Source organism: Hyla sarda, chromosome 4, assembly GCF_029499605.1.
Source record: "Hyla sarda isolate aHylSar1 chromosome 4, aHylSar1.hap1, whole genome shotgun sequence".
Taxonomy (NCBI): domain Eukaryota; kingdom Metazoa; phylum Chordata; class Amphibia; order Anura; family Hylidae; genus Hyla; species Hyla sarda.
The window spans coordinates 76,809,752-76,823,065 of record NC_079192.1 but is presented as its reverse complement, the minus strand read 5'-3'; the positions used below and the strand labels follow the sequence as shown (position 1 = coordinate 76,823,065).

At 41.8% G+C, this 13,314-nt stretch overlaps 1 protein-coding gene across 2 annotated transcripts in view; it reads left to right on the top strand.

Moving 5' to 3' along the window:
• Positions 1-2,464: 2,464 nt before the first annotated feature.
• LOC130368114 (glutamine--fructose-6-phosphate aminotransferase [isomerizing] 1) overlaps positions 2,465-13,314 on the top strand; it is a 52,375-nt gene continuing 41,525 nt past the window's right edge. Inside the window, exon 1 of one of the 2 annotated variants that reach the window (XM_056571415.1) lies at positions 2,465-2,814. In XM_056571415.1, the coding sequence (XP_056427390.1) occupies positions 2,601-2,814 (214 nt within the window). In that variant the 5' untranslated portion in view covers positions 2,465-2,600. The remainder of the gene's footprint in view (positions 2,815-13,314) is intronic. The other variant, XM_056571416.1, reaches the window with a different exon arrangement.

Sequence of the window (13,314 nt, the reverse complement as noted above, 5' to 3'; positions counted from 1 at the left end):
GACTATAACACCAGTCCTACTCCTGGGATTATGGTGTGTGGTACCATAATGTTTGGTAGCCAGAACACACTAGCAGCTCGGTGTTACATTGATTTGGTTGTAAACCCAGTGGTACAGCCATTTCTCCAAAGTGTCCCAGGAGCCATCTTTCAACATGACAACGCCGCATGTTGCTGATGCTACTGTGAGCAGAATGCATATCCTAAATGTGCTATCATGGCCTGCAGTGTCTCCAGACGTGCCTGTGGTGTCCTATGGCTTCGGACTTGCTCAGGCAGACCAGCGGCACAGGTGTTGGGCCCACTGAGAGATTGATTATGGTTTCTACTGTGTTTTAGCAGTTTACCAAAAGTTAATATATTGTCATTATTATCACATTATGTTATTTCTATATATGTGATTTATATGTGTTATTGTACCTTTAAGAGAGGAGCAGAGCAATCCATGTGACCCTGTATGCCCAATGGGAACCCCTAAATTCTTGGCCATATAGTGTAGTGGGGGAGAGGAGTTGGCCCAGTTGAGAGTTCAGTTGTTCCTGGGCAGCAGTGAGGTAAATGTGTGAGGTGTGTGGAGAAGCTCTAAGGGAAGGCCCAGATCAAATCTATCTTATACAGTCATTCCGCAAGGATCACCCGCATGGTGGAAGTCTATACCCTGGCGGAGAAAGCTACAGGACCTTGACAGAACCTTAGCTACCTGGATCAATCTTCCATTCTCCCAAGTCTGTATCAATGTATTGGGAGAAAGCACCAGAAGTCCCAGCAATGCAACAGGGCTCCCAAGGGGTTACACTGCATCCTCTCCACTCTGCACCAAACTGTCTGTGTATCAAAATCTGCACCCTGCTCAGTAAAGACAGTTATCCGTAACCTGACGTCGGTGTGTTTCTTTACTCCATGTGTCTGGCCCAGGAGAAGCTGTGTCCAACCTCGGACCGTGTATAGGATAATGGTGCCCTGGTGTCATGAAGTGATAAAGGTATTTCCTAACCCCATGGCTACCACATGCCTCCCATTGAACACATCTGTGATGTTATTGGTTGGCAATTGCAAGGATCTGCCACCTGTGGATCTTGATGATTTATGTGCCCAAGTGCATTCAGCCTTGCGGAAAATTCCTCAACCATTGATAGCATGCCAAGGTGTGTATGCAGGTGTAGTTCTGTGCAACGCACACATTTATACATACACATGGGTTGTTGCCCTCCTACGGCCTCCTCCACATCTCCTGATGTACTGACCTGTCTCCTGGTAGCGCCTCCATGCTCTGGACACTACGCTGACACAAACCTTCTTGCCACAGATTGCATTGATGTGCCATCCTGGATGAGCTGCACTACCTGAGCCACTTGTGTGGGTTGTAGACTCCGTCTCATGCTACCACTAGAGTGAAAGCACCGCCAGCATTCAAAAGTGACAAAAACATCAGCCAGGAAGCATAGGAACTAAGAAGTGGTCTGTGATCACCATCTGTAGAACCACTCCTTTATTGGGGAGTCTTGCTAATTGCCTATAATTCTCACGTGTTGTCTGTTCCATTTGCACAACAGCATGTGAAATTAATTGTCAATCAGTGTTGCTTCCTGAGTGGACAGTGTGATTTCACAGAAGTGTCATTGACTTGGAGTTACAGTGTGTTGTTTAAGTGTTTCCTTTATTTTTTTGAGCAGTGCTTGTGTACACACACACCACACACACACACACATAGACGCACACACACACATAGACACACACACAGACACGCACACACACATAGACGCACACACACACACATACAGACACACACACACATAGACACACACGCACACCCACATAGACACACAGACACATAGACACCCACATAGACACACACACACATAGACACACACACACACACACACACACACAGACACACACATAGACACACAGACACACACACATAGACACACACATAGACACACAGACACACACATAGACACACACATAGACACACACATAGACACACAGACACACACACATAGACACACACACACATAGACACACACATAGACACACACATAGACACACACACACATAGACACACACGCACACCCACATAGACACACACATAGACACACAGACACACACACATAGACACACACATAGACACCCACACACACACAACACAACACACCCACATAGACACACACACATAGACACACACGCACACCCACATAGACACACACACATAGACACACACGCACACCCACATAGACACACACACATAGACACACACGCACACCCACATAGACACACACACATAGACACACATACACACAGACACGCACACCCACATAGACACACACACACACACTCCATCACAGATTTATAGACCATCTCTGATTCTGTCACCAAGCGGAGAACTCACATACCTACACCTCCATACTCTGAAAGGGTTAACACGTGACACCGCCCACGTCCGTGACGTAACCCTCCCCCCTTCTGTCCTTGTCGTCCCCCCCTCGGCCCCGCCCACTCTGCGGAGTCACCACTCGATCGGTGGCTACTAGGAGTTGGATCCGGCCACGTCACTCCTGCCAACAGAAAACCACGCCCTCCTCCGCTTTCACCAATCAGCGGATGATTACCCCGCCGGGGGTGGGCCGATCGCTAGGGGAGTGCCCAATAGCGACGCTCTCCGTGACTGACGGCCATGGAGGGGACCAATGGGAAGAGTCAGGTTGCTATGATGACGTCAGGTGCACGGTCTGTGGTCCTTATGTAGGCTCGGTGACGCGGGGACTGGCTGCAGACTGGATAGTGACATCTCACAGAGGAAGAGCAAGCATGTGCGGTGAGTATGAGGGCACGGGGGCACACACTGCACTTCCTGCCCGCCTGGCATGGAGCACTGACAGCTAGGGACTTACCGTCTTTACTGTGAATGGCTTCTCTGTGCTGTGACTTATGCTGATCATTCATGTGCTCCGGGTGATCTGATTCATTATAGGCGTGATCTACATCACTACAATGGCGATCTACTATAGTATGATGGCGATCTACTACAGTATAATGCTGAACTGCTTTATTATAATGGTGATCTACATCACTACAATGGCGATCTACTAAAGTATAATGGCGATCTACTACAGTATAATGGTGATCTACATCACTACAATGGCGATCTACTACTGTATAATGGCGATCTACTACTGTATAATGGTGAACTGCTTTATTATAATGGTGATCTACATCACTACAATGGCGATCTACTAAAGTATAATGGCGATCTACTACAGTATAATGGTGATCTACATCACTACAATGGCGATCTACTACTGTATAATGGCGATCTACTACTGTATAATGGTGAACTGCTTTATTATAATGGTGATCTACATCATTACTAATGATGTAGATCACCATTATACTGTAATAGATTGTCATTGTAATGATTCATTACAATGGTGATCTACATTAGTATTAGGGTGATCTGATTCTCTATAATGGTCTACATTAGTAGAAGGGTGATCTGATTCTCTAGAATGGTGATCTACATTAGTATTAGGGTGATCTGATTCTCTAGAATGGTGATCTACATTAGTATTAGGGTGATCTGATTCTCTAGAATGGTGATCTACATTAGTATTAGAGTGATCTGATTCTCTAGAATGGTGATCTACATTAGTATTAGGGTGATCTGATTCTCTAGAATGGTGATCTACATTAGTATAAGGGTGATCTGATTTTCTTCCATCTTCAAATGATTCTCCGTCCTTACAGTCACAATTATAGATGTATAAGTTCCCAAATATTTACATGATGTTTTGTTCAGGACACGTTCATATACTGGCCTGTAGACCAATTCATTGTATCTGTCAGTGTTCCCCAACCAGGGCGCCATTGGCTGTTGCAAAACTCCAGTTTCCAGCATGTGGAGCGCATATAGTTGGGTTTAATGCTCCAATTCTCTCTTTTCCATCTTACACTGGGTTCACTCTGCACTTTTGTATCTGTTTTACTGTTTCCATAACTGTAAGTTTAATTTTGCTTTACCCCTTAAGGACCAGGCCCATTTTATTTTTGCATTTTTCCTCCTCGTCTTCTAAAAATCACAACTCTATTATATTTTCATCCACAGACCAGTATGAGGGCTTGTTTTTTGTGTGATCAGTTGTCCTCCGTAAATCAATCATTTTACCATAAAATGTATGGCGCAAGCCAAAAAATACTATTTGTGTGGGGAAATTAAAAAGAAAAACGCAATTTTGCTAATTTCTTTTCACGCCGTACAATTTACGGTAAAAATGACGTGTTCTTTATTCTGTGGGTCAGTACGATTAAAATGATAAACATGATAACATACTTTTCTATTATTGTTGTACTTAAAAAAAAAATTGCAAACTTTTTTGACGACCTATAACCTTTTCATTTTTCCATATAAGTGTCGTTATGAAGGCTCATTTTTAGCGCCATGATCTGTACTTTTTATTGATACCACAATTGTGGTTATAACACTTTTATTATTTTTTTTATTAATAAATATATATATATATATATATATATATATATATATATATATATATTTTTTTTTTTTATGAAATGTGACAAAAAAGTAGCAATTTTGTGCTTTTTTATTTTTACGTTCATGCCGTTCACCGTACAGGATCAATAACATTATATTTTAATAGTTCGGACATTTACGCACGTGGCGATACCAAATGTGTATTTTTTTTTATTTTTTACACTTTATTGGGGGGAAAATGGGGGGGGGGGGAGGAAATTTTTATTGGGGGAGGGGATTTTTCACATTTTTATTAAACCTTTTTTTTTTTTACTTTCATTATTACACTTTAATAGTCAACATAGGGGACTATCTATAGCAATCATTTGATTGCTAATACTGTTCAGTGCTATGTGTAGGACATAGCACTGATCAGTGTTATCACTCATCTTCTGCTCTGCTCGATCTCAGACCAGAGCAGAAGACCCCGGGAGACGGACGGATGCAGGTGAGGGGACCTCCGGCCGCCATGCTGGAAGATCGGATCGCTGCGGGCGATCCGATCATCCATTGAAACTACCGCACCTCTGCAGATGCCATAATCTGTATTGATCACGGCATCTGAGGGGTTAATGGCGGACATCCGCCCGACCGCGGATGTCGCCATTACCAGCAGGTCCCCGGCTGCTGATAGCTGCCGGGTCCGGCCGCACATGACGCGTGCGTTAAGTACCACGGCACCATGATGTACATTTATGTCCATTGTCGTTAAAGGAGTACTCCAGTGGAATTTATTTTTTTTTTTTTAAATCAACTGGTGCCAGAAAGTTAAACAGATTTGTAAATTACTTCTATTTAATAATCTTAATCCTTCCAGTACTTATCAGCTGCTTTATACTACAGAGAAATTTGTGAAGTTCCTTCCAGTCTGACCACAGTGTTCTCTGCTGACACCTCTGTCCATGTCATGAACTGTCCAGAGCAGAAGAGGTTTTCTATGGGGAATTGCTCCTACTCTGGACAGTTCCTGACATGGACAGAGGTGTCAGCAGAGAGCACTGTGGTCAGACAGAAAAGATATATTTAAAAAGAAAATTACTTCCTCTGTAGTAAACAGCAGCTGATAAATACTGGAAGGATTAAGATTTTTAAATAGAAGTAATTTACAGATCTGTTTAACTTTCTGGCACCGGTTGATTTAAAAAAAAAAAAAAAAAATCGTTTTCCACCGGAGTACCCCTTAAAAGGAGTACTATGATGCATTTTATTATTATTATTATTTTTTGTTAACTCTCTGTGCCTGGGCTGCAAAACCAAACAAAACAAACTCTAACTCACCTTCCTGCATTCCCCCCGTTGCGACGATATCGGCATGTTTATCAATAAAATAATCCTCTTTTATAAAAACAAAAGGTGAGCAAAGCTCCCAGGCTTCGTTTCGGGTCTGATTTGGTGAAGGAGTCAGACTGTGAAATTCAGAAAGTGCCCCGATTGCCCATGCAAAGTATATAGAAGAGCAGGGACTCCTATCAAAGGCTGGTGTACAGTACACTGAACGGATGTGCACATACAGCAGTAGTCTCCAAACTGTGTACCTCCAGCTGTTGCAAAACTACATCTCTAAGCATACTTGTAGTTTTGCATCAGTTGGAGGTCCACAGTTCGGAGACCTTGGCCATATAGCAATGTTTCCCAACCAGGGTGCCTCCAGCTGTTGCAAAACTACAACTCCCAGCATGCCCGGCATGCTGGAAGTTGAAGTTTTGCAACAGCTGGAGGCACCCTGGTTGGGAAACCCTGCCATACAGCATTGCTGCTTACTGATCAGTATACAGGAGCAAGGAAAAACCAAAACAAAACTTACTTTATTTGTTTGCTTTTGTTTTTATTTCCCTTTGGGGGGCCTATTAACTAACCCTATTACTATAATAGACATATAATTATATTGGATCATTATAACATAAGTGGATACAATTATGTGTAAACTTAAGGTCCAAAAATTGTGTTTTATGACCGACATAGATGTAACAAAGATGGCCTGCTTCAAAGTGTACTGAACTGCTACCCCTCAATGCAATACAGTTAAAAGGTAACAGATGGGAGTCATTTTCCATATGTAACCTAGACATCAATGTCCTTTTGCAGAGTACCACTTTGGGTTTCTATAGGTTGTATATACATTTTGTCTCCTTCATCACGACTATTGTGGTTCTAGAATGGACACATCTTCTCTACTTAAAGGGGTATTCAGAGTTGCTTTTTTTTTTTTTTTTTTTTTAATGGGAAAAACATAAAAAAAAAAAAAAAAAAAAAGAAACATACCTACTCACTCCTGCCACTGCTTTTCTCTTGGAGTCGGTCCCATTACACAGCGCTTGCAGTGTTTAGGGTTGGTGTGTGTGTACTGCCTGCTAGCCAATCAGCGGCTAAGATGGGACACTGCTGCAGTTTCTTATTGGGTACAGCACATATACTGCCAGCTCAGCCAAACACTGCCATTGCTGTGCATCAGGAGCGGCTCTGAAAGTACTGTGGTGGGAGTGAAGAAGGTAAGTATATCTTTTTTTTTTTTTTTTTTTATTATTATTTTTTTCTTGCATTAAAAAACTAATGGGTTAGTTGTTGGATTTAAAAATAAAAAAAAAACTTTAATGGGTTAGTTGTCAGCTGAATAGACTGAATGTTGCCCTGTGCAAGAGATCCAGCAATCGCTCATTCTTTGGTCGCTGGCCCTAACAAATATGCTTGGTCGGTTACATATCTCTGTGTGTGAACAGGAAATGTGCGACTGAGGCCCCATTCACACTACAGGTATCATCCTGCTTTTTTACTGCCGTTGTTTTACAATAACGGATGAAAAAAAATGGATGATAACTGATGACCATCATCCGTTATTTTTAATGTTTTTTTTTTTTCCTTAAAAAACCTGATGTTGTTCATGTTACATCCGTTTTTTTTAAATCAGGTTTTTAACCCTTTTTTTGTAAAGCTGTACTGAACATGCTCAGTAAAAAAAAACGGATGTAAAAAAAACCTGACTATAACGGATGTGTATTTATTTTTTTGGAACATCCAGTTCCCATAGACTTCAATGGTAAATTTTAACTTCCGGTTTTTCACAATTTTTTTTTTTTTTTTTTGCCAGACCAAAAATATGTGCATGCACCGTCTTTTGTGCCGGCAAAAATAATAGACATTAGTAAAAACGGACATACCTGATGCAAAAGGATGGCCAAAAAATTCCATTGACATGAATGGGATTTTTTGATGGCCGTTTTCAGGACTTTTTGCCGGGAGTAATAACAGAGGTTTTGTACAGGATGATACCTGTAGTGTGAGAGGGGTCTGACAATGGTGTAAGTGAAGGGCCATATCCTACAATCATTGAGCCCTGGGGAATGCTTATTAAGGGTCTGTTCACACATACGGTGCTTATATTTTATGTGCAGGATTTGAAGCTGTGTTCGGCCATTTGGTTTACATTAAAATCTGCAGCTTCAAATCCTGTGCAGGATACTCTACGTGTGAATATACTCTAAGCAAGCGTCAATTTGCTAGATCGACTCTGGCATTGGTCTGCCCGTCTAGGGCTACATGACTACTTTGGTTGCGCAACGTGATTGCATTTTGGCACCACATCTAGTGATTGTGTGCCGACACCGACCTGATGCGGTTTAATCCTGTTGAATTTTTCACGAATCACAAGCAACTTTGCCAAAATTAATCTCCATGTAAGTCACATGTGACTGCGATCTGACCATTTTTTTTTTTTAATAGCCATAAGTAGGTTGCAGATAAATATTTTGCTTTAAAGGGGTATTCCAGGAAAAAACATTTATTTTTTATTTTTATTTTTTTTTTAATATCAACTGACTCCAGAAAGTAAAACAGATTTGTAAATTACTTCTATTAAAAAAATCTTAATCCTTTCAATAATTATCAGCTGCTGAAGTTGAGTTGTTTTCTGTCTGGCAACAGTGCTCTCTGCTGACACCTCTGCTTGTCTCGGGAACTGCACAGAGTAGAAGAGGTTTGCTATGGGGATTTGCTTCTAAACTGGGCGGTTGCCGAGACACGTGTCATCAGAGAGCACTTAGACAGAAAAGAACAACTCAACTTCAGCAGCTCATAAGTACTGAAAGGATGAAGATTTTTTTTTATAGAAGTAATTTACAAATCTCACAAAGGAGGTAGTGCGGCACTGCGTGAGTGTGCTGGATTAGGAATGGCAGGTGGGAGTTGGTGTAGCTGTAATGCCTCTGGTGGTGCTCAGATACTATAATAAGCAAAGTTCATGATATCCGTGAAGAGAAATGAAAATATCGGCACTCACCAGTGTGGCTGCAGGGTCTTCTTTATTGAGACATACTCACATGCGGGGTATCAGACACGTGTCATCAGAGAGCACTTAGACAGAAAAGAACAACTCAACTTCAGCAGCTCATAAATGCTGAAAGGATTAAGATTTTTTAATAGAAGTAATTTACAAATCTGTTAACTTTCTGGAGCCAGTTGAGATATATATATTATATAAAAAAGTTTTTTTTTCCTGGATAACCCCTTTAACAACCAACGTGGCTGTGCATCCCTGTCCTGACCCCCAGTCGTTGCTGCTCTGGCCAGTTTTTGGGTGCAGGAAAGTGTAAAAAGAGCCACGTTGTAGACTTTGCTGGAAAGGCAGAGACGTAATTGCTCCTTTATCTAGATCCTGTTTCCCAGGATGTAGGGTTAGTTCTGTTTACCCTGCACAGACGCTCCCCTGTCCTACTTGCCTAAAGTCTCATGGACCTAAATGAGAAGGTTTAATAGGATTTTTGGGCAGCAGAGCACAGGGGTAAATAATATCCGGTGATATTGTAGTCCAGTGTTTTCCAACCAGCGTCCCTCCAGCTTTGTAAAACTACAACTCCCAGCATGCCCGGACAGCCGTTGGCTGTCCGGGCATGCTGGGAATTGTAGTTTTGCAACAGCTGGAGGCACTCTGGTTGGAAAACACTGTTGTAGTCTTTGCACTCGTTTATGCTATTCAGATCGGTTTTTGCATTTTACAGGTTTATTTGGTGTTTTCTGAATGTACATTTGCTGATAATGATGTTAATGGCGTCTAACTAGATTTGTCTCTGTTTGGTGAGAAGTCCCTGTAGGTGGTCTCCATAATTGGGCTCTGTTTACTATTTATTTTGTGTTGTTTGTTTGTGTTGACTGCTCATTGTCATTGAAATGGCTACATTGTATCCCACGATACAATGTTAATGACCGTGAAACCTTAGATCTATAAGGTACTTTTTGGAATACTTTGAAATAGTTTGTCTCTATCTGTATTTATTGTTTATTGGGAAGACATTTTATAGGTCTATGTATGCACCAACTTAAAAAAAAATAATTGAAATTAATAGCGACAGATGACAGTGATGGCTAAAATCCCCAGTCATGTTCAAGGTTCTTTAAAGGGGTACTCTGGTGGAAAACAACATTATATTTATATATATATATATATATATATATATATATATATATATATATATAAAATAAATTATATAATTTTTTTTTTTTTTTTAATCAACTGGTACCAGAAAGTTAAAAAACAGATTTGTAAATTACCTCTACATAAAAATCTTAATCCTTCCAGAACTTATCAGCTGCTGTATGCTCCAAAGGAAGTTCTTTTCTTTTTGAATTTCCTTTCTGTCTGACACCTCTGTCCATGTCAGGAGCTGTCAAAGCAGGATAGGTTTGCTATGGGGATTTGTTTCAACTCTGGACAGTTCCTGACACGGACAGAGGTGTCAGCAGAGAGCACTGTGGTCAGACAGAAAAGAACTACACAACTTCCTCTGGAGCATACAGCAGCTGATAAGTACGGGAAGGATTAAGATTTTTAAATAGAAGTAATTTACAAATCTGTTTTAACTGTCTGGCACCAGTTGATTTAAAAAAAAGTTTTCCACTGGAGTACCCCTTTAACTACCTTCTGGTGATGAGAGCTGGTTTACCTACCTTCTCCCAGGGGATATTGCCTGACCATCCCTCTGGGGGAGCCAAGAAGGGGGGGTTCCTCTCTCTTATTACGGCCCTGTGACCATAAATGATGGGGCAACCTCTTTCACTGTTATCGTTTTGTTTACGACCAGCCTAAAATGACTACCATCTGCAGGAATTTACGCTGTACCACCGTGGTATGGATGAGATGCTTGGATCCTTTAATATATGGGCGGGGGACTTGAGTCAGAATGGCATCTAAGTGCCTGGATTTTGTGTAAGTTTCCCTGATACTAGAACAAATATACGTGACTGTTGATAACCAGTGAATGCCACTGGGTGACTTTATATTATTATTCATCATTATTTTGTTAAGGGAGCCATAGACGCCATGTTCTGGTCTTGAGCGAAGCTACAGTGTCCGACTACAGAGCCATGGATCATTGTAGAACCCTATAGTTCAGTAAAACTACAGAATTTGCTGATTAAACATTTTACTTGCCCTAAATGAGATGATCTTTGCTGCTAGATGTAGTGGAGGGACAATGAGCCCTACTTAGGAGGTGGGAATGGCGCATAAAATTCATGAAAGTCAAAAGGACTACTGGGGATCTTATTAATAAAGTTCTGCCAGTCCCACTTTCTAAGTATTCTGATTTCCCAGAGAATCCGAAAATAGGAAAAAGTGAGAGTTAAAGAAAAATAAGTAGATAACTAAAATAGATAAAGCAAATCCTTACACATAAAAGTAAGAAAGATCTGCTGGGAGCTGTAAGTCACTCTCTATGTCAGTGTTTCCCAAGCAGGCAGCCTCCAGCTGTTGCAAAACTACAACTCCCAGCATGCCCGGACAGCCAAAGGCTGTCCGGGCATGCTGGGAGTTGTAGTTTTGCAACAGCTGGGGGCACCCTGCTTGGGAAACACTGGTCTATGTAGAGGACAGGAGCTTCTTCAGGGTCCTGTACAGTACATGCAATGTCCTAAAAATTTAAAATTGAGTCACCCTTACCTGGTGTCCAAAGGAGCAGGTAACCCTGGTACAGGTAAAGTGTACAGAACATGTAATACCTCCCTGTACTGTAGGGGGCGCTACCAGACACCAGTCAGTGCATACACTTCAGTAATACAGGTGTTTTACCAGTAAAATGCCCATTTTGATTGGTCCGTTCTTCCAGCCATTGACACTTTTCACAGATCTGGACTGTCTGTACATTGTATGTTGAGTCTGGTTTCAACTTACAATGGTCCAGAAAAGACCATTGTATGTTGAGGCCATTGTATGTTGAGGGATCACTGTACATTGAAATCTGCAGCAGAAAATCGTGCGCATCAAATCTGCACAGAATACTGTACGTGTGAATAGACCCTTAAAGAGAGTTCCTTTTAGAGTGTACTGTGCCGAGACCCCCACCGACCAGCAGAATGAACATAGATGAACACATGGTAGCGCAATTTTCTCCCAAGCTCTCAGTGAAGCAGTGAGACAAAAATCGAGAATCAGGGAATAAAGTTCACTACCGCACACTGATCCCCATTTGTTCTCTGTGGGGGCCTCAACACTGAGACCCTGACTGATAAAAACTTTCGACTTTTTTTTAATTAAATGACAGGGACACTATAAATTCCACAATGATAGCAGTAATGACCTGCAACCCACCATTTTCCAGTTATCAATACCCAGTCTTGAATGACCTGAATGATTTGCACATCTGTAGCCATCCTTAGTCATTCACCCTTTCCTGAATTCTTCCTAGTGTACTTTGGTCTTCAATGAGACCACGCAGTTCAAAAGGTGTGTTTAAGTATTCTGCACCGCAAACATCTGAAACCAGGAAGAGCATGTTGGAGATTTTTATGACACCTATTTCCGTCATACTGTGGAGAGGATACCAGGGCTGCCTTACAACCACGTCTTGTTGGCTATGTAATCTGACACGTCTTGGCCGGCCACATCAATCGGCTCTATTCAGCTTTGTTGCTGCATTTCTGCCTTTCATTATACAGGCACGTACATTCTTTTTCTGGACATTATTAAGTTTTGCACTGATACAGGGACCTCATTGTACCTCGTTGGTTTTAGGACCGATCACTCGGCACATATGAGAAATAAAAGGTGAACATGACTTAGACACCTATGAGTCCTGGCCACAGAGGTTTGGAAGTGCATGAAAATCACATGTAATGTCACGGGTTCCTATAGCAATACATTACATCCTATGTTATGTGGGTCCTATCCAACACATATAGTTTTGTGGTTAACGCATCAATCAATTTCCTTGTTGCAGTAGCGAAGCAAACATGAGTTGATTCGTTGCTCTGTAGCCCCAACCTTAGGCCTGATTCAGGCTATGCTCGCACATAATATTTAGTTCAGTCAGTATACAGTAGATCCCAACTTTCTATTATAATTTTTGTTCCTGCCAGTTTCACTGCTTTTGACTAATGTACTGTGTTTAAGCTCCGTCTTACACTACCTTTTCTCATCTGTATTTTGGAAAATGACGAAAACCTGAGGGACCCAATTAAAGTCATTGGGATCCCTTGGTGTCCCTCAGGCAGTGAACCGTCTTTTTCCGTTAATGGATAGAAAATTGTATCCCCTATTCTAAGAGTGGGGGATAAGTGTTAGATCACGGCAGGTCCGACCATTGGGACCCCCTGTGAGCTCCCGCCCGGCGCCCCAGCTCTCCTACTGAATGGGGCATATCGACCACCACGCGTTGGCCGACACACACCCTCCATGCATCTCTATGGGAGAGCCGGAGCGCTGCACTCGGGTATCTCCGGCTGTCCCATAGAGCTTCATGAAGGGGCCATGTTGGCTATAGCTTTGTGCGGTGGTCATCACTGCGCTTTTCATACAGAGAGCCG